Source organism: Paraphaeosphaeria sporulosa, assembly GCF_001642045.1.
Source record: "Paraphaeosphaeria sporulosa strain AP3s5-JAC2a unplaced genomic scaffold CC84scaffold_6, whole genome shotgun sequence".
Taxonomy (NCBI): domain Eukaryota; kingdom Fungi; phylum Ascomycota; class Dothideomycetes; order Pleosporales; family Didymosphaeriaceae; genus Paraphaeosphaeria; species Paraphaeosphaeria sporulosa.
Window position 1 is genome coordinate 1,397,386 of NW_017253365.1, and position 27,892 is coordinate 1,425,277.

General features: G+C 53.4%; 14 protein-coding genes across 14 annotated transcripts; 7 read left to right on the forward strand and 7 right to left on the reverse strand.

Moving 5' to 3' along the window:
* Nucleotides 1-309: 309 nt before the first annotated feature.
* CC84DRAFT_1247165 (alpha-ketoglutarate-dependent taurine dioxygenase) lies at nucleotides 310-1,977 on the reverse strand (the record flags this gene model as incomplete). Its single annotated transcript, XM_018184226.1, has 3 exons — nucleotides 310-1,220; nucleotides 1,268-1,475; nucleotides 1,525-1,977. The coding sequence occupies 3 exons, from the start codon at nucleotides 1,975-1,977 to the stop codon at nucleotides 736-738; spliced, it is 1,146 nt and encodes a 381-aa protein (XP_018035189.1). The 3' UTR covers nucleotides 310-735.
* Nucleotides 1,978-2,544: 567 nt separating this feature from the next.
* On the forward strand, nucleotides 2,545-4,583 carry CC84DRAFT_1247167 (FAD dependent oxidoreductase; the record flags this gene model as incomplete). The annotated part of the gene is made up of 4 exons (XM_018184227.1): nucleotides 2,545-2,675; nucleotides 2,724-2,858; nucleotides 2,916-3,186; nucleotides 3,235-4,583. The coding sequence occupies 4 exons, from the start codon at nucleotides 2,545-2,547 to the stop codon at nucleotides 4,159-4,161; spliced, it is 1,464 nt and encodes a 487-aa protein (XP_018035190.1). The 3' UTR covers nucleotides 4,162-4,583.
* Nucleotides 4,584-4,590: 7 nt separating this feature from the next.
* Nucleotides 4,591-6,842, forward strand: CC84DRAFT_804748 (MFS general substrate transporter). The gene is made up of 4 exons (XM_018187490.1): nucleotides 4,591-4,939; nucleotides 4,993-5,313; nucleotides 5,359-6,052; nucleotides 6,114-6,842. The coding sequence occupies exons 1-4, from the start codon at nucleotides 4,744-4,746 to the stop codon at nucleotides 6,424-6,426; spliced, it is 1,524 nt and encodes a 507-aa protein (XP_018035191.1). The 5' UTR covers nucleotides 4,591-4,743; the 3' UTR covers nucleotides 6,427-6,842.
* Nucleotides 6,843-7,198: 356 nt separating this feature from the next.
* CC84DRAFT_1165202 (uncharacterized protein) lies at nucleotides 7,199-8,295 on the forward strand. Its single transcript, XM_018178664.1, has one exon. The coding sequence runs from the start codon at nucleotides 7,259-7,261 to the stop codon at nucleotides 7,808-7,810; it is 552 nt and encodes a 183-aa protein (XP_018035192.1). The 5' UTR covers nucleotides 7,199-7,258; the 3' UTR covers nucleotides 7,811-8,295.
* A 380-nt stretch (nucleotides 8,296-8,675) lies between these two features.
* On the forward strand, nucleotides 8,676-9,486 carry CC84DRAFT_1093970 (NADH-ubiquinone oxidoreductase; the record flags this gene model as incomplete). The annotated part of the gene is made up of 3 exons (XM_018174545.1): nucleotides 8,676-8,975; nucleotides 9,112-9,279; nucleotides 9,352-9,486. 3 exons carry the CDS (start codon nucleotides 8,676-8,678, stop codon nucleotides 9,484-9,486), a joined length of 603 nt encoding a protein of 200 aa, XP_018035193.1.
* A 658-nt stretch (nucleotides 9,487-10,144) lies between these two features.
* On the reverse strand, nucleotides 10,145-11,861 carry CC84DRAFT_1147742 (uncharacterized protein; the record flags this gene model as incomplete). The annotated part of the gene is made up of 4 exons (XM_018176604.1): nucleotides 10,145-10,866; nucleotides 10,920-11,102; nucleotides 11,167-11,601; nucleotides 11,739-11,861. 4 exons carry the CDS (start codon nucleotides 11,859-11,861, stop codon nucleotides 10,357-10,359), a joined length of 1,251 nt encoding a protein of 416 aa, XP_018035194.1. The 3' UTR covers nucleotides 10,145-10,356.
* A 990-nt stretch (nucleotides 11,862-12,851) lies between these two features.
* On the reverse strand, nucleotides 12,852-16,341 carry CC84DRAFT_1094163 (LuxS/MPP-like metallohydrolase; the record flags this gene model as incomplete). The annotated part of the gene is made up of 3 exons (XM_018174550.1): nucleotides 12,852-13,393; nucleotides 13,484-15,980; nucleotides 16,093-16,341. The coding sequence occupies 3 exons, from the start codon at nucleotides 16,339-16,341 to the stop codon at nucleotides 12,852-12,854; spliced, it is 3,288 nt and encodes a 1,095-aa protein (XP_018035195.1).
* Nucleotides 16,342-16,945: 604 nt separating this feature from the next.
* CC84DRAFT_1196859 (uncharacterized protein) lies at nucleotides 16,946-17,531 on the forward strand (the record flags this gene model as incomplete). The annotated part of the gene is made up of 3 exons (XM_018181489.1): nucleotides 16,946-17,062; nucleotides 17,113-17,184; nucleotides 17,231-17,531. 3 exons carry the CDS (start codon nucleotides 16,946-16,948, stop codon nucleotides 17,477-17,479), a joined length of 438 nt encoding a protein of 145 aa, XP_018035196.1. The 3' UTR covers nucleotides 17,480-17,531.
* CC84DRAFT_1165208 (uncharacterized protein) lies at nucleotides 17,504-18,699 on the reverse strand. Its single transcript, XM_018178665.1, has 3 exons — nucleotides 18,565-18,699; nucleotides 18,131-18,511; nucleotides 17,504-17,986 (listed from the first exon to the last, which is right to left on the reverse strand). Exons 1-3 carry the CDS (start codon nucleotides 18,568-18,570, stop codon nucleotides 17,567-17,569), a joined length of 807 nt encoding a protein of 268 aa, XP_018035197.1. The 5' UTR covers nucleotides 18,571-18,699; the 3' UTR covers nucleotides 17,504-17,566.
* Nucleotides 18,700-18,811: 112 nt separating this feature from the next.
* On the forward strand, nucleotides 18,812-20,013 carry CC84DRAFT_1165209 (uncharacterized protein). Its single transcript, XM_018178666.1, has one exon. The coding sequence runs from the start codon at nucleotides 19,215-19,217 to the stop codon at nucleotides 19,866-19,868; it is 654 nt and encodes a 217-aa protein (XP_018035198.1). The 5' UTR covers nucleotides 18,812-19,214; the 3' UTR covers nucleotides 19,869-20,013.
* Nucleotides 20,014-20,679: 666 nt separating this feature from the next.
* On the forward strand, nucleotides 20,680-22,035 carry CC84DRAFT_805379 (uncharacterized protein). The gene has a single exon (XM_018187492.1). The coding sequence runs from the start codon at nucleotides 20,889-20,891 to the stop codon at nucleotides 21,711-21,713; it is 825 nt and encodes a 274-aa protein (XP_018035199.1). The 5' UTR covers nucleotides 20,680-20,888; the 3' UTR covers nucleotides 21,714-22,035.
* A 280-nt stretch (nucleotides 22,036-22,315) lies between these two features.
* CC84DRAFT_1094723 (UPF0047-domain-containing protein) lies at nucleotides 22,316-23,039 on the reverse strand (the record flags this gene model as incomplete). The annotated part of the gene is made up of 2 exons (XM_018174580.1): nucleotides 22,316-22,742; nucleotides 22,837-23,039. 2 exons carry the CDS (start codon nucleotides 23,037-23,039, stop codon nucleotides 22,316-22,318), a joined length of 630 nt encoding a protein of 209 aa, XP_018035200.1.
* Nucleotides 23,040-23,231: 192 nt separating this feature from the next.
* CC84DRAFT_805309 (uncharacterized protein) lies at nucleotides 23,232-25,897 on the reverse strand. The gene is made up of 6 exons (XM_018187491.1): nucleotides 25,700-25,897; nucleotides 25,535-25,652; nucleotides 25,420-25,484; nucleotides 24,967-25,360; nucleotides 24,433-24,916; nucleotides 23,232-24,380 (listed from the first exon to the last, which is right to left on the reverse strand). The coding sequence occupies exons 1-6, from the start codon at nucleotides 25,765-25,767 to the stop codon at nucleotides 23,347-23,349; spliced, it is 2,163 nt and encodes a 720-aa protein (XP_018035201.1). The 5' UTR covers nucleotides 25,768-25,897; the 3' UTR covers nucleotides 23,232-23,346.
* CC84DRAFT_805753 (uncharacterized protein) lies at nucleotides 25,802-27,655 on the reverse strand. The gene has a single exon (XM_018187493.1). It carries the CDS (start codon nucleotides 27,510-27,512, stop codon nucleotides 26,028-26,030), a length of 1,485 nt encoding a protein of 494 aa, XP_018035202.1. The 5' UTR covers nucleotides 27,513-27,655; the 3' UTR covers nucleotides 25,802-26,027.
* Nucleotides 27,656-27,892: the final 237 nt, after the last annotated feature.

Here is a 27,892-nt window from a genome sequence, read left to right on the forward strand (position 1 = left end):
TTCCAGCGGAATCTTGACGAAGCTGACAGGCTCGAAGTGCGGATGTGTGTCTGAGATGGAAAATTGAGTTGGGGTCCTTGTGGAGCAGACGTTGGAGCTTTGGGGAACGGCCGATTATAGCGCGCCATAAGTAAGATGCTTGCGTGCAGCGAAGGAGATCGAAGTAGGGGATGTGGACGAGGATCATTTCGATAAGCTCGTAGACTCCGGCTAGATTCATGCCGGCGCATTGAAGGACATCGGCGTGGACATATTGAGAAGTGGATTTATTGACGTCGTGGGATGAGTTGATGCCTTTGTTTGGGGACATTGTGGTATATTTGGAGTTAGTGGTAGAGAAGTTGCAGAGCTAGGAGTGCGCAAAGTGTATGCAGTGTGATGGACAATGCGGGCGTGATGGGGTTGCGCTATGAATCGAATATAGGTATGTACTCAAGAGTCGTTTTGAACTCAAGAATGAGGTATCGGTATTTGAACCCGGTCTGTCCAAGTGGCGCTCAGATACACACGTTACCGCCTTGAAAGCTATTTTTGGTTCCATTCTCTACGCATGGGTCTCTCGATCACCAATTCTTTGCATCTTCAATAAGAGTTAGAGCACGACACTTCAACTGGACTTGGGCACCGGAATGATGAAGCTTAGGAGTGGCAACGGGTTGGCCATGCACTGACTGAGTGTCGCTAGATGCACAATTCATACAATTTAGTTCTCCATTCAAGAGATGTGCACGTCTTCTAAACATCCTCAGGGCCAGCCAGGCCAAGTGCTTGCCGTCTCGTTGGCGCATCTGCCTTGAAGAACGGCTTCTCCGCCAACGCCGTGACACGCGTGCCGTGTCTCGGCTCGTTGCCCTCATAATCCCAGCTGGCATTGTGGATCGTAATTCTGTTGTCCCACAGCGCCGAAGTGCCCGGAGTCCATCTGAATCGTACCTGAATGTCGACGTTCTTCTCGTACACATCGTACAGGTAGTTTAGAATAACGTCACTCTCCGCCTTATCAAGTCCGACAATTCTGACAGTCATTGCTCGGTTGACCCACAGAGCTTTCCAGCCAGTCGCAGGGTGTACTCTGACTAGGGGATGGATGCGCTCGATGAACTTGGGTCCAGCTTCTGGGTGGTTGCGGTCGAGATAAGGGTGCGCGGACCTATACACAGCTTGCTTTCCGTCGATAATCTTGCGAAAGTCGGGCGACAACTTCTCATATGCAGCGTATCCTTGCACTCGTTTAGTTTATATTTGAGCATCTCAGTGGGATTTATACCTGAAGCCCAAAGGGTATCTCCGCCAACTTTTGGGATCGTGTCATTGTGGAGATGCGTCACACCCGCTGGCTGACGTTCATGTACGAGATCAGTATGCCATCTAGATGCACCACCGGTCTGTCTAAAACTCGCCGGGGATTCGGTCGCCTGTAGCGCAGGCCAGATAACAGTGGTTCCAGGAACGCCAGGTACCGAAGGAACCTGAGGCTAGTAGCTCATTAGCGGAAGAATCCTTAACTGAGATCTGAGCCCGTACGTGAACCTCAATTTCTCCGTACCACTCGCCGAGGGTCCTTTGTTGTTGTGGAGATATATCCTGGTCTCTGAAGAAGACGACACTCCTCTCAGCAATCAGCAAGCCCAGCTCATCTTTCTGCTGATCGGTAAGGTCTTTCAACTGAAGGCCGACAATCTCTGTGCCAATATGGGCAGTGAGGTGAATGACCTCCTTAGCAGCTGAGAGCAACGCCTTTTTCTCTGGATCGGCTCGCGAACCTGGGTCTACATGTTCCCTGTCGTAATCACGAATCTTGATCACATCGTCTAGAAATAGTGGCTTTGCTGGGCGGTACGGGTAGCCATTTGATAGATCGATTCCGGCCTTCTCGAGCCTCTTGCGCGCCGGTTCAGGCAGTCCCAAAGTATCTTTTTTTGGCTGGACTGTGTCTTTGATTTCCTCTGAAATTGGTAGTACGAGACCTGGAGCCATTATGATTCTGGTTGTAAAGCAATGTGATATCGGGTGACACCGTTTCTTTGAACAATTTGCTTGGACTACTGCCGCTCATATACGTGGGTAGTCATTTGTTGACGCGGTCCAACTCCGTACATTAGCTTGCGGGGTAGCTCCCGCACGACTCCAAACAGCTTCAAGCACATCATCGGCTAGGGTTATTGCGCACTCATTGATTTACAATCCTTATCTCTTCGGCCGAACTTTCAGTGCATATGCATACCTAGGTACTGAGTCCGCGTGGCATGAATGCTTATTGCCGAAAGTTGCCATCAGTACAGTGCATTGCGTTCGCAGCCATGCATGTCAAGTGGAGTCGTTCTCTAGGCAATCGGAACACATATTGGACGACATAGGCGCCATGGAGCTCACGCTAAAGATTGCCTTTGTCGCAATCAGTCAACACTGTTACACACAGATCTCCCAGGCGAGCCGGAGAAGTCCCGTTCCTGGTTAACATTTTTGGTAAAACGTTCTTGGGTTCCAAGCTGCTTTGCGACGGACGAAGACTTGGTGCCAGATAGACTCTCCTACAACGAAAGCATGTCTACATCACCTAAACGCGCCGTTGTAATAGGAGCTGGAATCAGCGGAGTCGTGTCTGCTGCACACTTGAGAAATGAGGGGCTGGATGTGACGGTGTACGAACGATCAAGTGCTGCAGGCGGAGTATGGTATGTGACAAGTTATATGTCTTTGCTAGTCTCTAACTTCATCTTTAGGCTCTATGATGAGCGGAGACCTCTCGAGCCCGCCTACCCTTCCGTTCTGCCATCCAAGGGAGAAGTCTACCCTGATGATCCAGTCTTAGAGCTCACCGAGACAGAGACACAAGCAGTACGGCACGCTCCACCAGGGTAAAATGACCTCCCATATTGTATTGAAGAGATACCTAACGATAGACGCTTGCACAGACCCTGCTACGTTGGTCTAAAGAACAACGTTGGTACACGCCTGCTCACCACAACTCTTAATTCATTTCCAGAGGGAACTGAAGACTACGTCAGTCATTCGGTTTTGAAAGATTACATTCAGGATACTGCAATCAAGACTGGAGTGGAGCGTATCACACACTATGGTACAGAAGTGAAGAACCTGTCCAAAGTCAATGGGAAGTGGAAAGTTGAAACTGTAGCCTTGGAACGTAACTCTACAGGAAACGTAGAGCGCAAGTCCACAACCTCGGTATGTAAGAATATCCACAGAGCTCTATTTACGCTGATTTTCCAGTAGAACTTTGACGTGGTTGTCGTGGCTTCAGGTCACTATCATGCGCCAAGGGTGCCCGACATCCCTGGCATTGGTGATGTGAAGCGACAGTTTCCGACAAGGATAACACATTCAAAAGGATATCGGACACCGGAGCGTTTTGCAAACAGGAACGTACTCTTGATCGGGGCTAGCGTATCATCCAGTGACATTGCTCGAGAACTTGGTCCGATTGCCAATTCCATTTATCAAAGCCACCGTGGTGGTGCTTTCGACCTCCCGGCCAGCATACTCCCCGAAAACGCCACTCGTATCGAAGAAGTTGTGGCTTTCGAACTTTCAAAAGAGAACGCGGAAGCAATTGACGAGAATGAACCACTTCCGGTGACGATCAAGCTCAAGTCCGGCCAGACGCTTTGCGGGATACACGACATCCTAGTCTGTACAGGCTACCATATTACCGTCCCGTTCCTCCCTGACCTGCACTCTGACAACACAGCTGCGGCCGATGCATCTCCCATCACACTTGTTACGGATGGGACACAGTTACACAATCTTCACAAAGACATCTTCTATATCCCGGATCCCAGTCTGGTTTTTGTCGGTGTCCCCTACTTCACAGCCACTTTCACACTCTTCGAGTTTCAGGCCATGGTCGCAGCTAAAGTTCTTGCTGGCAAAGTGAATTTACCGAGTGAGAAGGGCATGAGAGAAGAATATGAGAATCGAGTCGCACTCAAAGGTTACGGCAAGACATTTCACAGCTTGAGAGAAAAGGAAGTTGAATACGTCAATGAGCTTCTAGCTTTTGCCAATCCGCAGCTGGATACACAGCTACTTGGACATACCGAGGTCTGGCATGGAGCAAGAGCAGAGTTGGTCGCGAGAATGAAGGCCATGTTTGCTGGTGGCAACGAGTCTGCGAAAGAGTTGGGCGTGACGTGTGCGTAGAACAGCGTCGATACCATTTCGCGAGACAAAAACTCTGCCTCAGTGATCTCTGCGGAACTTCGTATCCAAAATCTCTCTTCTTGCTATTCCACTGTGTGTGAGCGGCTAGACTATTCGGACTCGGTCGTTGATCTACGCCTATCGCCGGGCACGCAATATGCATCAATGTTTACGCTACAACGTCTGACCCTCATTGGTCGGCACACCGCGCTGCACAACCACCCATTTTTGGACAGACCCCACAAAGTCGCGCCCCAGTCGTACGGTTCCTCCATAAGTCGTACTTGTACCCTGCAATGACGTTTTCTGAGTTCGGCCCGTCGCCATTCGCAGGGTCGCTAGTTTACCACGGCTCTATCGAGGGAGCACCCGCAGAGCGGGGAAGCCTGCTCAATCCCTCAGACTCTATAGCATTGAGTGATGCCGGCATATTCTTGCGTCACCGGTAGTCGGTGCCCAGCCCGGGAACAAGCCGTCGAAGCTTTGTGGTGGCGAGACCTTCCCCTTTAACGTGAGCCGCATTCGCCTAGATATGCTTGGTCGTCGCCATACGAACGTAAACTGGCGACAGCTGATAACAAGATGGGTCATACTCCGTTCCACCCAAGAACGCTGGACTCTCCCAATGAACTACCTCAAGTCATCGAGGCCTCAGAGGAGGTTAAGCAGCAACCGAGAAAATGGTACTACTATCTTTGGGATACGTTGGACAAGCCCAAGGAAGAGCGATGGTTCATGTTCAAGCTCGATGCTGCGCTCTTGACTTTCGCATCGCTAGGTACGGGACGAATCAACTCCTGAACGGCCAGCACTCAGAACTCATCTATCCAGGCTATTTTATCAAGTACCTTGATCAGACCAACATCAACAGCGCGTTCGTGTCGGGCATGAAAGAAGACTTGGGTCTTTACAAGAATCAGCTCAACTATATGCAGACATGCTGGACTGTCGGCTACGTTATTGGCGAGCTGCCTAGTAATATGATACTGACGCGATTTCGGCCTTCAAGATGGATCCCGTGCATGGAAATGATATGGGCCGTGCTGACGTTTTGTTTGGCTCGGGCCAATAACGCCACGACCATCTACGTATTACGATTTTTCATTGGTCTTGCAGAGAGCACGTTCTATCCTGGCATGCAGTACATCATTGGTAGGTTCATCAGCCATAACTTTACCAGCACACTCACGTGATTAGGCTCCTGGTACCGTAAGGAAGAGCTGGCCAAACGATCATGCATCTTCCATACATCGTCTGCATTAGGGACAATGTTCTCAGGGTATCTGATGGCAGCAGTGTACAAGCTCGGGGGTCGCGGCGGGATGGCAGGATGGCAATGGTTGTTCATCGTCGACGGCGTCATATCGCTGCCCATTGCCATCGCGGGCTTCTGGTTCATTCCGGACGTACCTGAGATAGCCAAGCCATGGTACCTCAGCGAGGAAGAAGTCAAGTTTGCGCAAAAGCGCATGCAGCTCGAAGGACGTCAAGAACGGAAGCCCTACACAAAGGCGAAGTTCAAGAAGATCTTGACATCGTGGCACATCTACGCGTTGACGCCCCTGTACGTTTTCTTCAACAACGGAGGTGTGAGTGCGGCGCCCGTATTCCAGCAGTACCTCAAGTCTTCAAAAGACCCGAAGTACACTGTCAGCCAGATCAACGTGTACCCGACAATCCAAAACGGTGTGCAAGTCGGGTCGACGCTGGCGATGGCTTGGATAAGTGACGGCGTATTGAAAGGGGCGCGATGGCCCATGATAGTCTTCGGTGGCTGTGTGAATATCATGACCGAGGTATCATTGGCGGTTTGGAACATTCCTACGAAGTGGAAGTGGGCATGCTTGTCACTAACCGGTGTGGCCGGTGGATTATCCGGGCTGTGTATGGCGTAAGTATTCCTTTGCTACACTGTGACGACAACGAACCTCCGAACTGACGGCAATTTACAGATGGGCACATGAAATCTGCACACACGACAATGAGGAGCGCGCAATTGTCATTGCTAGCATGAACGAGGTCGCGTATGTTCTGCAAGCATGGTTGCCGCTGATAGTGTGGCAGCAAGTTGACGCACCCGAATATCGCAAGGGCTACATCACCGTGAGCTGCTTGAGTTTCATGCTGATTGTTACTGCATTGACTATCAGGGTGCTTCATGCCAGAGAGGTGGCGCAGAGACAAGATGAAGAAGAGTCGGATGCAAGTTCTGCACAGCTGGGTAGGGAAGAGAGCACAGAAAAGTATGTAGATCTCAAAGCATGAGGCCGACGACAAGCAAGTGGGAAACACTACACTAGTGTAGACGACTTCTGAATGCTACAGGAACTAATTGCATACCACCTTTCAATTGTCGTCGGTGGGGGATGCAGACACCAGATTTACTGTGTGAAGCGGGGTAGGGATAGGTTCGGAAATGCGCTGTTAAACAAAGTCCTCAGCAGGCTTTGGCGTAATTACCTAGCTACGATGTGTGCGAGTGTCGGTGGTGTAGTCTTGCCTTCTTCAATGTTCTGGTATCACGGCATACAAGGCAACCTATATCGGCTCTCCAGAGCCAGAAACGGAATACAGCATCAGCTCGTAGTAGACACATCAAACATAGCCCAAGAGCACCTACTGCACAGTTTACGTGCTTAGCTCATGGGGCCAGTCATGTAAGCCATCCCAAAATACGGAAATATGTCCGTTGTCGGGGGATATGCTATCGTCTAGAGGTGGATTATCGTAGCAGCACTAAGGTTTGGCTGAGCTCAGGATCAGCTCCAAGGTATAGATACTACATACCAAGCTGCCAGATGTGCCTATGGTATCTTGGAGCCGACAATATTACAGATTGTGGCGCTCTACCTTCTCTATAGTCGGACATTTTTGAATGCATGGCGGCGGCCAATAATGCATGTCATGTCGACTGTAAGCCTTGCTCCTCATCGGGATCCCACAAAGCATTCAGCGCAGCTTCAATTAACGGTTCCATCTTGACGTTGTAATGCTGAGTGTGCCATTTCGTGGCATGTCTCTCGATAGTTGAGGTCCTATCGTCATCTTTCCCACTCAACATTTGGTTTGGTACTCCAGCGCCCCACAATAGCTCAATATGGAGGCCTGTCTCAATCCAGCAACCGCAAACTCGCACATCAGTCCCGCGGAGGAAGCGGAGATCGCACGCTTGAATGCCCAAGTCTGTAGCAAGGAAAACGGTATCAAGCGTCATCCAAACGTCTTCAGGCAGGCCGCACCTGATGAGGCAGCTCGTTCATTCGGAGAACAATCGTCACCTCGTCCGATGCTTCGCCCTGCGAAGCCATCTGGGTGTCTCTGTCGACCAGTTTCCTCCACTGCTCCTTCCGCATCTGGCTCTGGCTTGTTCGGAGCTGCAGCTCACCAGTTTGCAACGCAGCCTGCCACAGGTTTGCGGTTCGGTCACGTCCCAAAGCCACCTTCTGCAGGACTTCTTGGCAGTACCGGAAACCCCTCGACAGAGCGACGTTTTGGCAAACTAGGACAGCATTATTCCACCGACCCGCCCGTATCTGACGGCGGATTGTTCGACGGCGCAACACGCCAGTCTGATACGCAGCCTGCCAAGAGTTCACTGTTTGGCCACGCTGTAAAGCCTGCTTCTGGAAGAATTCTTGCCGGCACTTAGGAGCCTGCATCTCGGGGTTTGTTTGGTTCTGTTGCGCCTGGTCCCAATCCGTTCATCTCTGACGGTCCTTCAAAACCTGCACCAGGAGGTCGCTTTACGGGATTCGGCAGCACACCTCACCAAGGCGCGCGACCTGCTTCAGGTGGGCTTGTCGGCAGCCCTATGAAGCTTTCGCCAGGACATTTCTTTGCTCAACCCGCACCTGGCTCGAGCCGGAGAAAACAGGCGACAGATGGTTGGGAGGGTGTACCGTCTCTGTTCCGTTCTTCCCTTGCGGCTCAGATTCAGCAGCCAGTCAAGCCTTCTGCGACTGGTGGCTCGAGTATCGGTGCGACCATGCACCTAGCTCCATGGCTCATGAGCATTGCAATCACTGTCTCTCCAGGTTCCTCGCACGGTCCGGGTTGAGGATTACCTTATCGATGAGGACGACTTGTGAGGTCAGATCGGGAATGCCCTGCCAGGACGACACGAAACACATTGACTTTGCGAGGTCTGAGTAATCATGCCAAGGTCTTCAGTTGCATTGCGACGGATGCGTTGGACATAATCTCTTCTTTTTGCCCTGAATAAGAGGTCCCAGCGAACAGAACGTGGATCATTCGTGGCAGTATTAGTTCAGTGTCCGAGCAATGAAGATTCGAATAGGTTACGAAGAGGCTGCATCAACCGTGACGACAAAGAAGTCTGCTGTTCCCATGCATCTCTCATATGTGGTGCCAATCGACGGATGGCAGCGGGCCAATCGACGTCGAGATGTTCGGCATCTCGCTGACTAACAGCAATCTCTTGGCACCAAGCTCCGAGCATCATTCCAACGGCACGCCGCAGCGGCGACGCCCATTGCCTCTTCCCCACGCCCACAATGCTCGCCCGCACCCTCCGCGCCCGCAGCGCCGCGCGCGGCCTGTCCTTCTTCCGCGCGTACTCAACTCCCAACGACCCCGTCAAGCGCGACGTCCCGCAAACCGTGTCTGAGACCAATGCCACGCCCACCTCGTCCGAGGGCGCCTTCGACAAGGTCCTGCAAGAAAGCGTAGCCAAAGCGGAGCAATTGCGCACCACGCAGGCGCCCAACTACAAGGGCACATGGAGTACGAGCCAGCAGGCGCGGGCTGTGGCTATGCAGGGACCGCGGTTTGAGCAGACCATCATAGAGGACCAGGTACGCCAACTCGTGTGCTATCCGTCAATTGCGGTAGCATGGGGCTCTAGGGCCAATTTGTGGAGCAATTGACGCGGAAGCGCGCTGGAAAGCAGGGTATCAGTCCGCAGAAGCACTTCACTGACGAGAACACCAGCCGCGCCCGTACGCCGCTATCGACTTGATCCACAAGCAGCCCGTCCGCTGGACCCACGACCGCGTTGTCTCCTGCGACGGTGGAGGCGGTCCTCTTGGCCACCCCCGCATTTTCATCAACGTAGACAAGCCCCAGATCTGCGCCTGCACCTACTGCGGTCTGCCTTTCGTATGTGCACCCCAGAAACCACCGGTTTCCAAGCTGCTTGGCCATGCATCGGGCAATGCTAACGAGATGCAGGCTCACGAGCACCACCGCGCAACTCTCGAGGCCATCCCGGAATCGCAGCTCTCGTACCCGCTCGCACCCAAGGGCGACCCCGCCGAGGTGGACGCGTCGCAGAGGATCACAAACGAGCCGCTTGGACAGCGGTAAGCGGGACCTGACGTCTGGCGTGTGTACATATGTAGTAGCAAGAGAGGAAACATTCTGCACTTGGTTCAAGAACATACTTGTTTGCACAGTGCCATGTACAGGTGAACGTCTACGAGGGCGACGCATCGAGCGGTAACCGCGAGTGCGCTTCGATGTGACTCGGCTTCTCCCTCCGTTCTGTATGGTAAAATTGTTTGCTTTGAGAACTATCCTCCGGCGGGCAATTCCTCAACTATAAAAAAACATGGCTCATCTTATACTAGGAGAACGCGTTCCCCAAGCCCAGTCAACTCGAGGTGCGTTGAGTGAAGGGGCTACGCATGTCTGCAGCAGTGATACCGGCAACAATGACAAGGACCTCGATCACAGATAAGCAATCGTTACCCCAGCCCCGAGTCTGTGTGTATCTATGGTTCGATTTCATGTTTGATCCAAACTGGCTAACGTTGGGCATTTCTCACCTTGTGGAGCAACATCGGAGACTCTCCACATCCCAACCAGGAAGCATGATCAATGCTTTCATTAGGGGTCTATATTCCTTGGGTAATGTACTGTACTGTATGGGTCTATTAAATAACTACAACGACTCCGTCAAGGAGGAAGGAAATGGCTGGTATCATAGTCCTCCGCTTACATCCTCCGCCGTGGCGCTGCTCTTCGCGTCGCCGCCGAGCTCGCAGCCCTCGGTGTCACACGGTCTATCCGTGAGGCCTGCTCTAGCTGATGGCTCGCATCCGAGCTGCCCGCGCTCACCGAGCTCTGGCCAGCAAGAGTCGCCAAGGGACTGCGACTCGTGCCGGTCGTACACCCCAGCCATGCATAAGTGCTGGCGTTCTTTTCGCCAAAGGGGGATTCCGTCCCTCTTTCTCCTCAAAACCACGCCCTGCTCACCGGATTGGCCGCGCGCGTATGCCCGAGTCGAATGGGTTCCGAGACCGGCGATGCAGCACCCCTCGCACCGCTCTCAATATGCGTTTCTGTACTCGGCCAAGCATGCTGTGGTGCTCGCCCCATCGAACCCCCTACACCACTCTCACAATTCGTCTCTGTAACCATTGACCCTACACCTGGAGATGCCGGAGCCGGAGAGGACGGCAGTGACCTGGGATCCACCTGTCCCCTTGCATGTGCCGACCCCTGCCGCGCATCCATCTCATACGCGTCCAACTCGCCCTTCTCGACGCGGCTCAGCGGCCGCGAGTCCGTCTTGAACCACAGCATGCTCCGCCGGTCCGTGCTCACCGTATGCGCGTCGCCGCCGGGCAAAGAACGGAAGTGCTCGGTGTCCCGCGTGCTGTTCTTTCCGGTTGTGCCGATGGAGGAGAAGCTGAGGTGGAGTTTTGCGAGGAGGGGGCGGAGGACGGGAGCGGAGGCGCAGATCTTTGAGTGTGTTAGTGACAGGTCCATCATGGATTTATGGTTGGGAGGCTTACCACGCCCAGGTCGATCTCGATGGCAGCGGCGATCCACAGCGGATACGCATACCACGTGGTGTCGTACTGGACAACCAGACTCTCGTAGATGTAGTACGTCCGTACGCTGCCGGCGGCTGTAACGAAGAAGCCCAGACTGAAGAGTACGATGACAGCGAAGCGCTGCCTGCGAGGCATTTTGAGCTGTCCATTCACACTTAGCTTCCATTCTCCTCAGAGCTTCTAGCCACAAAGCTCGGGCACTCACCGACATAACCATCGGAATGGGCGTCACCGTACACGCAAAGTCCGCGATCACGTTGATGATCCCCGCGATCAGCGTCGCAGTCCCCTCGTTCAGACACTTCCCTTCCGGCGCGCCGTACGTCCAGTACATGCTCACCGGCGTGCACAGAAACACGATGAGAAACACAAACGTGACGAAGATGCAAATCGTGTACACGACGTTGGCGTGCACGACCCAGACGTAGAAGCCCTTGCTCGTGTCCTTGAGCAGCCGGTAGTAGAAGCAGAACAGCGAGAGCCGGGTGAAAGTCGCTGCGGCGGTGAAGAGCAGCTTTGCTGCCATTGCGATTTGCAGCGTGGGTTTGAGCTTGGTCAGAGGAATGTCGTAGACGTGTCTGTCCCAGCCATAGTGTTGGTTCGCGAGGAGGACCGCAGCAGTGAGGCCGCCAGCGAAGATCTGGAGTTGAGCGTTAGGGTGACTTGAGACAGATGATGTCGAATAAGGGGCGAGCTTACTAGTGCGAGGAATATAAACACATCGTCCAGTCCGAACCATACCTTGACGCATAATCGTGTGTACAGACGCGCCGCGACCAGCATCACCGTGAAAGAGATTAGGACAACGTTGACGATAACGAGTGTGTTACCTCGTGTGACCGGGTCAGTGTAGTTTGGGGCCGGCCATGACAACAGAACCTCAGGCGGCGGGAGGCGCATGTTCACAGCGGTGTCGGCGGTGTAGCATGTGGTTGAGGAGGCGGAGGGTCGAGCAGATCAGAGCGAGCAATTCAGGCGCGCAAGTCGATCCTTGGTATGCGCAGAAGCAGGGTCAACCAGGCCAGCTGTATGACGAAGCGGACAGGACGGTCCGGACGCGGTGTTGACAGTCTCGCTCGTCCAGAAAAAGGGAGATTCTGAGAGTCGCACCGTTAGGCACAGTTGCCGCATATGTATCGCGCCATTGTGTGCACCGTTGAAGCTACGAGCACACCACCACGTTGCAAGTATCCGCCCAAGAAGGAACAATGATGCCTGTTGCGGCCCGGTCCCTGAGTCGGGGAGGCTGTCTAGGTACAAACGGCGGGCGGGCTAACGCGTCCGTCGAAACCTAGTGAGGGCATGCCCAAGGCGCGTCGCACCACCGCAGCAGTCATATTATGGCAGTGATCAGATTCGGTGTGTGCCATGCTTGTCAAACGCGTGGGAGATGTTCATAGAATGACTGAAAACGATACGCAGCGGGACGTTTGTCGTCCGATGGTTACAACACGGCTTGTAGCGATACCTAGCGCCCGGCGTGCAGCTCGGAGGCTTCGGCAATCGCAGATCATCCAGGGTTTGTGATCTGGTTGAGAAATGGGCTGGCCCGCCGCCAGTCCCCTCTTTCGTGCCTCCAGCAGAGAGACACAATCTTACGGCTCCAAGAACGATCATTGTGAAGAGCGCTACTGCTTCGTCTTAGATAGCTTCATGCCCAATGGGGAAGCCGCGGCAAAGTTCCTCTGTTCATTTGTACACTTGTTTGCAAGTGTCGTGGAGCTATTGGTTCAAACCACAGAGGTGGGGAAGGGTTGCTACTATCAACGGGCTACCTACCCAATCTGGCCTTCCATACTTCAGCAGCTTTCGGGCTTTGTCATGTTTCCTCCCCCTTCGCTCTCGCATGGGAGTGGCCGTGCCTAGAGCAAGTCTCCGCGGAACGGCGCATCATAGCTTCGCCGCATCTTCCATATATTCTTCGAGATTGCGCACAGGCTTTGCGCCCGTGCTTGCGAACAGACCAGCTTTGAAAGCGCGGACGTCAGTTATGACAACCGGCTGCTTCGCATCTGTCTCCTGAATGTCCATCTTCTCAGCTAGCTTTACTTCGCCTACGCCGCTCTCTGCAAGGCCCAACGCTGCAGCTGCCTCATCAACAATTCTAGCGACTTCCTCCTGACCCAACTTTAGATCCTCTGCAAGATGCGCAGATATGGCGGCAGGGAGTTTCGCTGACTCGTTGACATCATTCAAGCGCGCTTGCAGCTTGTCGGTGTCGATTGGTGTCTTTTCCTCGCCGGCAATCGTTTGCAAAACTGCGAGAGCTTGCGTCTTCTTCTCGTCTAGGGTGGGCTCCTTTGGCTTGGCCTGGGCAGTCAAATGTACGGAAAGTTTGGCGCGGTGTGGAGACGATGGCGAGATATGGTGCCCATAGAAGGTCATCATGTCGTCTTTGGTGAGGGTAGAGACTTGAGCGGCATCGGTTTCGGCTGCAGAAGGTCAGTTTGTGCACTTGCATAGAAGAATCTCACATCCAACATTACCGTGTCAGCCACGAGTCGTTAGGGACGAGCACTTACATTGTAGGAAATCATACGTATTCCTAAACATATGATTCCAAAACCTGTTGCCTTCTTGCCCAAGGTTCTTCAACGTCTCCAAACGCTTGGAAATGACAGCACTCTTGTGCTTCTCAAACTCCTCGTCGCTCATGTCCTTCAAGGTGGTCTCGAACTTGGTGAGGAAGTGATCGATTCGGCCCTCGAGATAACCACAGTCTCGCTCGCTCTGGATCAAGATGCGGAAACCAGCGTACGTAATGCCAGCAGTGGAACCACTGAACACAACATAGCCGAGCTGTTCGATGGTGCGCAGCTGGTTAAAAGCCGGCTCGTCGAGCATCTGCGCAAGGAGGAATTGCTTCGCACGAAGATCATCATCCATCCGGTTACCCAGGTAGAGCGTGTACTCGATGCAGTGGTTGACGTTGGCGGGGTCCTTGAGCGGCCGCGAGTAGATGAAATTGCTGCCTTCCGGGAGGATCAGGCTTCTTTCGATCGGCCATTGGCTCGGAGGGAGCTTCTTCGGCTTTATGGTCTTCTCGACTAGGTCGGTGAGCTGGAGTGCATCTTCCTTGTAGAGATTGCCGTGGGATAGAATTTCAATGTGGCATTGTGAGAGAACCTGTGGGAAAAATTGTTGCACTTCCTGTGCGGTAATGCTGTCCAGCTCCTGGGCTAGCTCATCGTTCATGAAGGCGCTATCAACTCGGAACCAACGAGAGTACGTGCCGACCTGGTGAAATGGCTGGCCGAAGTGCCAGTTGCGGAAGCTACGGCTTGTCTTGTCCTTCACTATCTTAAAACGGTCCTCTTTAATTTCAAGATCCCGAATCTGCAAAAGAACCTTTTCAAGCAAGACGTGCAACTTATCGTTGTAGCCAGATACGGACACAGACAAGCCACTCGCGTGGGTACTGAAGCCGTACACCAGGCCAGAAATGTCTGCGTCATAGGAGTACTCGACAAGTGCATCGTCTACCAAGCTTGCGTACAGCGAAGACAGTACGGCTGTCCTTGGTGTAACATAAGTCATCGGAGTGCGCAAGTGGATATGGACATTGGCCTTGGGCACCCAAAACTGGTCGTCTTTCTTCCACCACGCCCGCACAGCATCGTCGTTGCGAATGAGCTTGGGCTGTTTCGCAGGCTTCTCAACCTCCTTCTTGTCGACGTCCAGACGGTTGGGAATGAATTCGTTCTTGTGCGGGAAGTGTAGCTCCTCCGGCCGCGTCTTGTTCTCAAACGCTTCCTTGACTTCGTCTATGAAATCCTGAGGGATCTTCTCGGCCTTGTATTCGGTGCCGTACCATTTTTCCTTCTCTGGCCAGTCGCCGGGGAACTCCTGACTGACAATTGTCATTCTGAAATTGTCGGGGCGTAAATATTCCATTGCCTCGCTGATGCGCTGCGCATCGAATTTCTTGATGACTGAAGGTCCGCTCAGAATCTCTTTGCGGTCGTAAGGCTTTTGCATGACAGACGCAAGTGCACTAGTCGTCCTGCTCGGCGGACTCTTCTGCTTGAAGCGGAAGCCAACTTCGCTGATTTTAATCTGCTCGTCGACAATCCATTCTTGTGGCGGCAAATCGCGGACCATGGCAATATATTGAAAGATAATTTTGACAATCTCCTTGTAGTGCTGTAAGCCATCCTCGGTCAGCTTGACACTGATATTGAAGATACCACTACCAGGGCACAGAGATGAGCCTCCAGCACCCAACCCATTTGCCCATCCTTTAGCCTTGATGTAAGCTAGAATACTGCCGGGACCTTCGTGACCGATGAGATGGCTAAGATAGCGTGACGGGTGCGACTCATAGTACTCTTCCTCATCACGATACAAGAACGAAAGTTCTAGCGACCTCGACTCATATACCGGCTTCGCAAATGTTTGGATAAGCAGCTCTTTGTCCGTATACACCGACACATCGTCCCAGCGCTTTCTCGGAAGATCTTTATTGGGCACCTTAGAAAAGACCTCTTCGACCCATTCTTCCAGAGTGTCGAGGTTTTCTCGACCCAAGACCACAAGTTTCATCCGGTTCGCTGAGTAGTGCGTGGCATGGAACTTCATGAACTCATCCCGGATTTGTACACCTCGTGCAATCGGATCATCGTGTAGCGTTTTCCAGCTGCCGGTAGAGAAGTGGTTGTAAGGGTGTTTCGGGTTCGAGAGATTCTTGTTCAGCTGGTGTAACCTCCAGGTGTCACTCTGGAGATTCTTCTTGTTCTCTGAATCGACAGCCTTGATCTCGCGGTCCAGTGTATCCTCCAGAAACAGAGGGCATATGAAAAACTGGCCAAAGCGATCGAGGGCACCCCAGAGAGGCGACTGCTCCTTGTTTGTCGGTAGCTGCTCCTGTGTCGCGCTAGGCGTCACGTTACTGCTGCTCGACGGCGTAGACTGGGACGCCGCAAGCTCAAAGTAGTAGTTGGTGGAGGTGGATGCGGTGTATGCGTTTGAGTGGCCCGAGTACGACGTCAGGTATTTGTTGTAGTTGTTCTCTTCTGGGTACTGTTGGTCGTGGTTAGCACTTGCGCAACTGAGACATTGTACGACTGCGCGTGAGACACCACGCGCTCTAGCAGCCATGCAAACAAGTCTGACCGTCTGCGTGACCACGTACCTTCTCTGTACCCATGAACAGCAGGTGCTCCACAGCGTGCGCTATACCTGGCATGTCCTCTGCATCGCTGAAGCTCCCGACGTTGACGTCCATGGCCGCGCTAGCCTTGTCCGTAGTGGCATCGTGTATCAGCAAAACCTCGAGCTGGTTCGACAGTGTGATGATGCGGTACGAGCGATCGTCGACCTCGGCGCGCTCCAGATCCTCTATCCGCGGTCGTGCAACGCTCCGTCCCAATGGCTCGGCCATGCTGACAAGCTGTGTTTCTCGGCAAGGCAGAGTAGCAAAGAGCCTCGTGGTGGGTTTGCGGAGCGCGGGGCTAGGCTGCCGCGGCGGGGGTTTATATACGCGGCGTCGGTGAGATGGAGTAGCGGCCCCTGCGTAGCCTGAGGCTGGTTTCAAGGGCGAGAGTGCAGAGTACCCGGCAGCTGGTGACGCCCGATGCGCTGGTCTTGGGGTGACAGTACCACTGAACTGTGGTCGCGATGCAATTCCCAAAAGCTTGGTGCGCGTGGGTGCGGGCATCCAATCCACGAAGGTGCTCGCGGGGCGATCGAGGCGAAGGAAGGACAGAAGACTACCCAAGACTTAGTCGTTTGACAGGCTGAAATTTCCAAGCCAGGCGTCGATGGCTGTAGACACTCGACAAACGCGCAGCTTTGGAGGGGGCTGGGCAAGGGCGGACCTGGGGAATTCGTAATGAGGCTCAAATGTATGATGAGCCGCCGGTTCGGTTCCGATTCATCATCTCGGCATGCATAAACACCGGGGCGCTTGCGGGCATTCTACCCGAACATATAAAGGCCCGAACGTCGACTAATCCTCCGATCGATGTACTACGCTGATCGCCATCATGGTGTCGAAACATTTCGAGGCAGGCTATCCCAACACGACAGGGTTCCGGAAGGTAGTCAAAGCGACTATCATGGTAAAGAAAAAGGGAGGCATGTCCGACGAAGACTTTATACAGGTTGCTCGCTCCGGGGAAATGCAGAGTAATTGGATGAATGACGCTTCCAGTACTACAACAACCACCATGCACAGCGAGCGGTGCCTATATTGCAGCGACATGGCATCATTAGCTACAGTCTTGTGGGACGCCGTCGCAATGGTTTCCGAGCCGGGCTAATGTCGTCAGACTTACCACCTGGGGCGCGACAGAAAGATGATACAGGATATCATGCACAACCAAGCACAGCTACTAGACTACGACGCCATTTGCACATTCGTGTTTCCCGATTACCTGGCTCTGGCCAAGTTCATGTATGACAAGGATGGTGCCGCCATGAGCGGGGATCATGACAATTTCATGGACGAAAGTCAGATGCGCATGATGGTGGGAGACGAATACATGTTGATAGAGAATGGAGAGAAGGTTGTGTCGTGAGGCATCAGTAGAAATAATATCCTACACCTCCAATGGGTATCATTAATTGACCAAAACTCTCTGCTTATGGAAGAATGCTGAGCGCGCTCAATATCGAAAGCGGCCACGGCCGCGCCCTTGACTACCACGCATCCCAGGAGGACCGGACGATCTGCGACCGGGGTTTGGACAATCGGCCTTTGTGTGACCAAGCTTTCCGCAACCAAAACATTCTACCTTGCTCATGTCGCGGCCCCCGCTCGGTCGACCACCAGACAACGATGTTAGACCTGCAAGATCCATGTCCTCGTCTATGGGTGCAGCGGATCGTCGTACGGGAGTCACCGCGGCCGCCTTCTGTGCATTTCGCGCATGGCGTTGCTTGGCTGCGACCTGCCGCTTGGTCTCTTTGATAAGCTCTACTGCCGGATCGTCGGAATCGAGTTCTCCAGACGACGCTGAGCCACTTTCTGAGCCTGAGCCTGATCCTGATCCTGATTCCTCAGCTTGATCGCTATCTGGTTTCACCTGCGAGTCATCAGCAAAGAACCTAATACTGACTTACAGTTCCACGTCAAAAGGTTGGGACACCGTAATGGACATCCTGGAACCACAAAGGCCAAAAACACTCTCCGGGCTCTTGACGTAGTACTGCGAAGAATGCCTACGCACCGCCTTCTTCTTCTTTACCCCGCCTCCAAATTTCATCCTAATGGGCTTATCCTCCTCTTCCTCATCAGAATCGCCGTCCGCATCAATGACCGCGAAGCCTGCTTGTCGAACCTGCATCATGGGCGGTCTCTTGCCCGCATGTGGATCCTCGTAGTTCAACACCCATTTCGTCTCACCAGTATGCGCGTATGCGCGCGCAAGAGCTTCCTCGCGCTTCTTCTCTTCTGCCGCGAGGGCTGATTGCATGATTTCGTGATCTGACGGCGCGCCCGGAGTGCTAGCTGCCGAGCTGCCGTTGGACATACGCATTCTCTTCTGGGGAGGGCCGTCGGGCGTCGACGGCTCCGATTTCACTGACTTGGCGGCAGAACGCTGCATAAACTGGGTAAGATGTTAGCAAAAGGCAAAAAAAAACTTCGGGAAGAAACGCGCACCTTCATTGTCATGAGCCTGCTAGACATCGTTTTGGGGGTATTTGACGCCATTTTGAGCGAATGAAAGTAATGAACAATGCTAGACGGTTAGTGAGGGGTGGGCTGCTGTCGACAAGTGTCGCGCAACGATTGTTGTGTGGATAGTACACAGATGCGACTACCTTGAGAAAGGTCACGCACGGACCTGATGCCAAGAAATGCGGAGTTTCGCGGCGGTCCTGACAGGGCTGAACGGTCTCTACGCGGTCACGAATCTGTCCGTCTCTCTGTCGCATAGCACCGCCGGGCATTCTGGTTTTCTTCACTGGCTAGAAAGTAGTGATCTTGGTCATGCGCGACCAGCATGTGATTTGTGAGCTGATCCGGACTGCAGGTGATTGACCATCTCATCGCCGCTTGACCTCGAACCCTACTTAGCGAGTCTTTGGATACAGCCGGTCTTGTCTTTTGACATGTATTAGGAATTTCCCGCGATGATCCTGCGATACAAACGCTGAGTGAGACATGTTTACCGTTTTCCTTTTCCAGCGGATCAATTGATAAGCCGATACCGATGGAAGAACGTCATCTTGAGGATGGCAACTAATAAGTAGCACTAAACGTCCATCAGCCTCAACTCTTACAATCAAGACTTCGGCCCACGGCGAGAGATGCTTCGGACAAGCTTTCTCCGGGCCATTCGCCCTCAAAATGCCTTCATACGCGCCCCAAAACAACGAGGCTTCGCGACCGAGCCACCACCACCACCACCAAACATCCAGGCGCGCATTGAGCGCGTCAATCGCCGACTACCCAGATTTCTCCACAAATACACCAAAGCGCTTGGCTCAGCGCCCGTCTCTCACATCACCGCCTTCCTCGTTCTCCACGAGCTTACTGCCATTGTGCCTCTCTTCGGTCTCGCAGCAACATTTCATTACACACATTGGCTGCCACCATGGTTCACAGAAGGCGCATGGGCGTTAGAGGGCGTCGAGCGCTTTGGAAAATACTTTAAGAGAAAGGGTTGGGTTAGGGGCGACGAAGCCAGGGAGGCAGAATTCGAGGTGGAGATGCGCACAAGGGACCACGCCTGGCACATCGGAGAGGGCGGCGTGAGGTTGATTGTGGAATTTGCAACGGCATACACCATCACAAAGATCCTGCTGCCAGTGAGAATATTGGCGAGTGTTTGGGCGACTCCGTGGTTTGCGAGAAGGACCATGGTGCCGTTGCTAGCCAAGTGCAAGGGACTCTTTCGAAAAGGAAAGGCTTCGGAGGCGGGTGCGATACCTAAGAGTGGTGGAAAGGGGCCTGGGTCGTAACACCTCCCAATTTCGATGTACTGCTCAGAGTTGCCACTGCACGAGCAAGTTTGCAAGCCGTATGTACAACATGTAGGGACAGCGATGCCCAAGTCTCTGTGACTAGTTCATATACCCGTGCATTGGCTTATGTTATAGTCAGCGTATCCTTGTCGTAACCATGCACCGATAAACCTTAGCAAGGGCAGTTGTCTATCATTCACCTTCATCATTTGACAGGTTGCGGACTCTACGCGAGTCTGCTGCAGGTGGTCGAGGTCAATTGTCCTTCTACACGCCATAATCATTCGGTCTGTCGCTCGATCTGGGTCTCTGGGTCTCTCCGTCTCTCCGCTTCCACCGCTCTCCACGCACGGAATCCCACTACAACTCCATTATCGACCAAATCTAGTACCATGTGTTTCGGCAACGGCACCAAACACAAGCTTCACATCCGCGAGAAGTCCAGGGACGAGTATCGCGGCACGAGATATGACCCAGCCCACTCGTACTACCCGTCGCATTACTATGTTCGGCCTCCCATCGGTCCATACACGGGCGGCCATCAGCACCACGCGCTCCAGCACCGGCAACACCATCACGGGCCCTTCGGTCACAACCATCGTCACTTTTACGCCCTCCCCTCACGCCACGCTCTCGTGCCTGCCGGAATCAACTATGGGCCCCACAGGTATCACGCCGGGGGTAGAGCTCTGATGCCGAGCTCAGCTGCGATAGTGAGTTGCACTTTCCTTGCCCTCTTCCGTTTGTCACGCAGCCCACCGCCCGCTCTGTCATCGGGCAGGAGTCACCTGTGTGTGATACTGGAGAGCTTGGACCGCGGCATTGGGCCATTGCTGCCTGATTGCCAACGTTTTCGTGCCTTCACCTTGCCTCTCTTTCCCCCGCCCGCGACTTCTACATCAGTTTGTCTCTCGCGCCCTCACTCCCATTTTTCCTTTCCCACACCGAACGAATTCTCCAATCTATCCATCGAACACAAAAAACCGCGCCCTTAATCATCGCATCACATCGCGTAAGATGGACAACCTTGGCCAGCCCAAGCCGCGCCACCAGTATGTCCTTTACCCTCAGGCCGGCCGCCGCGGAATCCTAGTGCATCATGGCCAGTACCAAAACGGCGCGCCGTACGTTGGCAGTGCCAGCGGTATGGGCATGGGTTACGGCATGATGGGCTATGGCGGCATGGGTGTGGGCTATCCTGGGGTAAATGCTCACATCTCACCTCTCTACTATGGCCCAAATGTCTCCCGCAGTACATATAGCAACTACGCTGGCTTCATGGGCGGCTACACGGGCCTGAGCTACGGAGTCTCTGCTTATCCCACTTATTCTTTCTCTTACCCTTACATTTCCCCGTACGCCTTTGGATACGGGTGTGGTATGTATGCTAACTACTATCACCCGTATCAGAGGACCTACTACGGCATGAACCCCGTCATGGCTGGCGGCGCCTACTCGTACTCTTACCCCGGCTCGACAACCATCATCCCGCCATCAACAACAACATACACGACTGTCACGAACTCTGCAGTCCCTGTCCCTGTAGCCACCTCAACCACAAAAAGCACGGCCCGGGTGCGTCCGCACTTCCAATCTCCGCCGGCGGTTGCCGTTTCTCGCGATGAGGTCCAGTACGAGAATCGTCGTGTTGCCATGGAGCGCGGCTCTTACGATCCCAAGCCTATCAAGCCTGCCAGCGCACGCCCGGATGACCCATTCTGGTGCATGGAGCGTACCGGCGAGTGGCACCTGCGTACCTACTACCAGATCGAAAATGAGTGCTACCCTGGCCGCTGGCTCATGGACGCCGAGCACGGTTTCCTCGTCTTCCACCGACAGTGACGGAGGCCTGTAAGAGAGGGGTCAATCGGCAAGACTTTACATGGGTGGACGGGTGGTAAAGTGACAGCGGTCCTGTCCTACTGTGAATTGAGCCCACTCGCCCACAGAGGGATTCAGGGGACACGTAGGCATGTTTTCTCATTCAGAAACACGAGATCCTCGATCTACCTGACACGCAATGGTAGTCTTCACATTCTGCGGACATACCCTTTAATTTCGGTCTGGGTTTCTTAGCGTTACTTGAGAATGATGGCATTTATCGGCGTTGGTGGATTTCATGTCTTGACAGTTCCTTATAAGTCTTTCGGCGTGGTTTCAGGGCCGAATGTTTTTTGACTGATGCGGTTTTTGGATCCGCATGAATGGACGCCATGACGACGGCCACGACAATCGATAGACCCAGGATATCTTGAATTATCACATTCCATTCCAGTCACGACTCTTGCCATGCGCAACATCATTTCCCTTTGAGAGCTCCCTGGTCGACTTCATCGTATGCTCCCTAGCTTTTTCGGCCATCGCTTGGATTGTCATCGTGCAGCGCCCTTTCAACACGCTCATTATCGCCAATACTGTACACGATCTCCTACGTCATCCACCCTTCACATCTTCTCTCCCTGAATCGTAGCCACCACTTTCCTGCTATGCCTACTCGCCCTGAACTCCAGATACCAAATCCCCTGCCACGTGCCCGTATTCAGCCTGCCGTCCGTAATCGGAATCGTCACACTCGCGCCCACCAACGCGCTCTTCACATGCGCAGGCATATCATCCGGGCCCTCCGCATCGTGGCGGTACAGCCCGCCCTTCCTGTCCTCGGGCACAATGCGGTCCAGCGCGTCGCTCATGTCGGCGCGGACATCCTCGTCCCAATTCTCGTTGAGAGAGAGCGCGCAGGACGTGTGCTGGATGAAGAGGTGGAGGAGGCCGGTCTTGTAGGATTTGAGCTCGGGCAGCTCGCGCACGATGGTGTCGGTGACGAGGTAGGAGCCGCGCGATTTGGAGGGGAGGGTGAGGGTTTTTTGGAACCTGGGAGATGGCAGTTAGCTTTGCGGGGCGCAGCTTGCTTTGGGCTGGGAGGCTGGGTAGCTAGTCTAGCTCGCAAGAGAGAGGGGAAGCGTACCACGACATTGTGGTCGGCGGCGCGCAGATGTTCGGCGCGGAGCACCAGACGGGCGGCGATTGGGGTGGTGGCGGGGGGAAGATGTAGTTGTAGGGAGACCAGGTGAGCTTGACGAAGAGGCTGGGGAAGAGTGCGAGGAAGAAGCCGCAGAGGATGAGGAAGGTGGTGCAGTGGCTTATGGTGTGTTGTGTTTGGGGCGGCATTGGGTGGTGGGCGGAACAATTATCGCGCTGCGGTTCGCGGGTGATGTCACCTTGCGCGCAGGTGGGGCAGGGTTGTGATAGTTTGGCGAGGCGCGACGGAGTGTCGAGATGTGCACGAACTTCACAGTCATAGGAACCTCATTAGATGATAAGTTCTACATGGGCCCGCGTAAAGTATCTGGTACGCCGGGGCCAGTTCGACTGACTTGGAGCGAAGTCTCTCCGAATACAAGTGGAATGCGTCCTTGCATGGTCCACACTTGCGTAGCAGAGAATCATACACCTCACAACGCCGAGCTCTTGACGATCAGAGAGCCTTTCTTAACCCCTCATGCTTTACGACCCATCCTCTATCCTTCGGCACACCCGGTGCATCGCCCTTCGAACCAGCCCACCCTCCAACTACATAAGCAACCGCATACAAGAACCCAGCATTACCCGGCATGAACGGCGCTGGAGTGCCCCCATCCCCACCCCGAATAGCAAACCCGGCGTCGTCAAACTTCCAGTAGTCATATGCGGTAAGGTGGTACATCGCCCTCTCCGGATTGCCTATCCTCGCGCTGTTGATGGCCAGGACGGGACGTCCCCATCCGCGGATCTTGTCATCTGTCCACACCTGCGCAACCTTATCTGCGGTGGCCAGAGCGATCTTCGGATCAACCGCAGGCGTGTCGGGTAACATGCCTTGGAGCATTATGAGGCTGCGTGGGTCCCCAGTGAGTTTTGTGTCGTTCCACCACGAGCTGTTTAGGCCGTCGTAGACGGCATAGAGACCGCCTGCCTGTGGCGGAGGGGCGAGGTTTGCGGCGACATGCGTCCACTTCTCGGGAATACGCTGGCCGAGCTTGCGCTTCCAATCCCTTGCGGCGTCGAGACCATAACGCCAATATGCAATCTCATATGCGAGGTTGCGCGTAGAGTTTGGGGGTGTGTTCTCCGTCACACCGTATGAAGGAGGACCAAGATCGTATTTCCCCGTGCTGGCGTTCAGACCCGCGTACGATGCCATGTAATTAGCCGTCTCGGTGACCACCTGGTCCCAACGTTCCAAGGTCTTCCGTGTCGGAGACGCTTGGTATGCAAGCTGTGCGAGATACATAGGGTGAGGCTGTTGCCAAAGTAGTACGCCATTTATGTCACCCGGAGAATTGATTCCGTAGATGGGGTCTGTCATCTTTGGCCATCTAGCGCCTTCCCAGCCCATGGATTTGGCTCGGGCGAGCGAGGATGGGAGCAGTCTCTCGTAGAGTCCAGGGAATATGTTGTCAAAGTATTTCTGTTTGCCCCATGTTGCCCAGTGCGCGTTGTGCCAGATAACCATTTCCATGTGAAATTTGCCTGGACAGAGTGTAAGTTCAAGTCAATCCCCCACCAACCGTTTTTCACATACCGTACCAACCGTTGTTCATCAGCCCACTCTCCTGGGGCGACTGGTCCTTCGCAGCGCTGTTCACTCGAACGTGATACTGAGAAGTAATAATCCTGCGTTGCAGCTCCGTTGCATTGGGGTTCGAAGACGCAGTCAAATCGACAAAACCTCCCTCTTGCCAATACCTATTCCACTCAAGTTTGTTCCGTTTCTGAATGGTGGAGGGTAGAGGTGGCGTGCGCTGGTCCGGCGAGAAATGTGCTGTGAAAGAGATGCTTGAGGACTTCTTTGAAGGCTTTAGGGTGTACCGATGCGCAGTAGTAGAGTTCGAGCCTTCAGGCTCATTACGTGTGAGGTTCAGAGCTGAATTTGCTGGCCATCTCAAGTTGGCAAAGTATGATGTTTCCTGCAATTGATGCTTGATGCTTGCGGTGCCTGCCTCATGGTTTTTGGTCGCAACAGTGGTTGTGTGATTCAGAGGGAAGTCGTAGACACCTGCGAAAACCTTTGAATTGTGAGTACGACAGATGTTTCGGAAGATATCGTATTGCTCACCTCGTATTTGTAAGTCGTCGTATGAATAGGCGGATACGGGAAATCCAATTCTATCCCTAAATCTTGGCTTTCAAGTATACTAGACTCTATCTTGAACGCTACGGCGTCTTCATCGAAATCCCCTTGGGTAGAAATCTTCACGTCTTTTCCATCAACTTGGAACGTCGACGTAATAACGCCATTCCAAAGATCTAGAACCTGCTTAGGTTGCGTGATTTGAGACGGAGAGATTTTAACGCCTTTGTAGGTGAGCCCTATGCGTCCTAGGTTTATACGATTCGGGTTGCCAATCAGCCATTGAGTTGCTTGCTTGAGACTGGGGTCCGGCAAGTCGTAGTAGACTTGGCGACCGTATGTCTCCCGTGCGACACCATGGTAGTCGGATGGTAAATCACTATGCACCGACTGGTCAGTCTACGTCTCAGATTGGGCGATGCAGAGATATTGCCGCACCCATTTGATGGAAGTGAATCATTGTGCCAAGCCCAACTTGACAATGTGTTGAAGGGGAGAAGGGTCTTGTTTTGAGTCAGGCCAATACGTAGTTATGGTCAAGAATAGCTCTCACCTGCATGCCAGTGTTGTCCACATTGAAAGCGAAGTTTCCATTCCCTATCTGGAGCGGAGTCGTATCGTTATCGATCAGGTTGGTACGGAGAATGTTGAAACTTGATACAACATGTTTCCTGCCAATCATCAGTCACATTCATTGGTGTGGAGTCATCAACAATACCGGTCGATCTGCGCAGTGACAAGATTCGGTACCAGCAAACATCCCGCAGCAACTTGATTCACTCGCATCTTGATTTTGGACTCCAAGGACGAAGAATCTGTCTCAGCTCGCGACGACAGAACATTCGAAGAACCTTGTCGTACATGTAAGTAGTCTTAGCTCGACAAAATGCACGTGAGTGTGGTAAGGATCAGATCCGGGGTAAATGCGACCGAATGCAACCAACCCCTCATCGCTTAAGGTCGATCGCAGCGCTGCAGGCCTAGGTCCGAACTAACGACTCAGCTGTAAACATATTTTTCCGTCTTGATTTTCGGAGAGTCGAGCCTCACGCAAGGTCTACTTCGCGACCGCGTCTTCGTAGGATGACCTGGATGCAGTCGACTTTCAGGCCGCCCATCTGTTCAGCATCCTTGACAGCCCACACGTCCTCGATATCCCTCAGGACTCGTTTCAGGCTAGGGAATTTTCTTGACTCATACATCGCTTGAAATCGCAAGCGGACGAACTTTCGTTGCGTAGCATCAATGGCTTCGCAGCCCGCGGTGAAAAGAGGCCAGACATGGGACGAAGCGAGTGGTGAGTCTACCGGGACTTGCCCAATGTAGGCAAGGCATTCTTGGACGTGTTTGAGTGTTGTAGGATTCGGGGACCCCATGTCTAGCCAGACACGGTAAAGGTAGATGAACGCAGCGTGGCGGTAGGCTTCCGCAGTGAAGCCGATGTCTGGGATTACGGTGTCGAGATTAGAGGTCAGGTTCATCAGTGTTTGCTGGAGCTCGGCACCTAGATTGAAGTTATTGCCTTGGAGATCCGAGGTCTGCGAAAGTAGCCTTTCTGCTTTTGCGGCTTCATGAAATGTGCTGATGCGTGCGACCACTTGCAATATCTTCGCTATGCTGCTCATCTTAGCAGATCCTTCAATAGCGGTGAATTCCGCGCCGTGCGCATCAAGGGGCGAAGAACCCCTTGAGACTGAGGAGAGTATGTCATGGTACGCATAAAGGCTGTTCAGGAAGTCCGCGCTCAACGAGTTCATGTTGCCGGACCGTGCTCTTCTTCGCGAGATCATGGCTTTTGCTCCGGTGAGATGGTTTGCCGCGTGCGCCTCTTCTTCATCGCCAAAGAGTCGCGCAGATATCTGCATCATCATGACAGTGGCTAATGTAGGATCTGAGTCAGCCTCGTTTGGGTCCTGGATGGCTTCCTGTAATAGGTGAATAGCTTCGTGTTGATGCCTGTACGCCTCAAATCGGAGTGTTGTATCGCCAGACACTAGGCCAAAGTGAGCTGCGGCCATAGACAATACGGTTGACTGTAATGCACCCCGCGTGTAAGTCATGGATGCAAGATGGATCTGGAAGGAGCTCGCCCCTCCATCTTTCGGAGCGGCTGATATAAGTGGTGCCAGTTGCTCGAGCCAGTAATGCAGAAGCCGCTGGTTTGTGCGAGATAGATCTGGGTAGACTGATGGGTTCATCGTAGGACTCAATGTCGACTCGGAATGATCGTATGAGGATGCACCACTTGCTGGGGTAGGTGCAGAGAAAACACTGAAAACCAAAAGAGGACTTGTAGCGGAAGCAGGGCTGTCGACAGATACCATACCGACGGATTGGCTTCGCTTCGCAAAACGTTTGCGTGGAACGACGGCAGCGGAAGTCGCGATCCTCCATTTCAATTTGACTCCGTAGCCTTTGCACTCTTTTTTCAATCTCGTGCATCTTCCGCAGCTTGGCTTCTGTTCGTCGCATTTATAGCCCGCCTCCCGGCATGTCCAGCACCCAGTTCGTGATCTCGTGTGGCCAGCCATTGTTGGGAAGTGTCAACCTCGGGAAGCGATCACTATCAGCAGGTCCATCATTTGGTCATCGTCGCTATATCTTTCCATGAGAGAATAACGCGGAGGGAAGCTTCTCATCCACTTCGCAAAAGGGTGGAGGTTGCAAGTCAAAGAGTGCTCTTGTGGAGAAGCCTCGAAACGAGGGTCTAAAAGCGGTAAGTGGGCCTCGCCACACGACCTCGTGCGGAATTGGGGCCGATGGATCTAGAACATCACACAAGTCTTGAGGAAGGACAGTGAGCACATTTATATCGGAGCATCTTTTGGTAGGTGAGCATAAGACGAGTACTGAATGTGCATGAATGATCATGATCTATGGAAGTGCAAAACAACCGTCATGAGTTACCCAC

Coding starts and splice junctions, on each gene's coding strand:
- CC84DRAFT_804748 (XM_018187490.1), top strand. CDS start 4,744: ATGGGTCATACTCCGTTCCACCCAAGAACGCTGGACTCTCCCAATGAA. Junction 4,940..4,992: donor CTTGACTTTCGCATCGCTAG/GTACGGGACGAA, acceptor TCATCTATCCAG/GCTATTTTATCAAGTACCTT. Junction 6,053..6,113: donor TTATCCGGGCTGTGTATGGC/GTAAGTATTCCT, acceptor GGCAATTTACAG/ATGGGCACATGAAATCTGCA.
- CC84DRAFT_1165202 (XM_018178664.1), top strand. CDS start 7,259: ATGGAGGCCTGTCTCAATCCAGCAACCGCAAACTCGCACATCAGTCCC.
- CC84DRAFT_805379 (XM_018187492.1), top strand. CDS start 20,889: ATGGACAACCTTGGCCAGCCCAAGCCGCGCCACCAGTATGTCCTTTAC.
- CC84DRAFT_1165209 (XM_018178666.1), top strand. CDS start 19,215: ATGCTTCGGACAAGCTTTCTCCGGGCCATTCGCCCTCAAAATGCCTTC.
- CC84DRAFT_805309 (XM_018187491.1), bottom strand. CDS start 25,767: ATGCGAGTGAATCAAGTTGCTGCGGGATGTTTGCTGGTACCGAATCTT. Junction 25,485..25,534: donor TGGACAACACTGGCATGCAG/GTGAGAGCTATT, acceptor ACTCAAAACAAG/ACCCTTCTCCCCTTCAACAC. Junction 24,917..24,966: donor CGACGACTTACAAATACGAG/GTGAGCAATACG, acceptor CACAATTCAAAG/GTTTTCGCAGGTGTCTACGA.
- CC84DRAFT_805753 (XM_018187493.1), bottom strand. CDS start 27,512: ATGGCTGGCCACACGAGATCACGAACTGGGTGCTGGACATGCCGGGAG.
- CC84DRAFT_1165208 (XM_018178665.1), bottom strand. Junction 17,987..18,130: donor GGGTAAAGAAGAAGAAGGCG/GTGCGTAGGCAT, acceptor GATGACTCGCAG/GTGAAACCAGATAGCGATCA.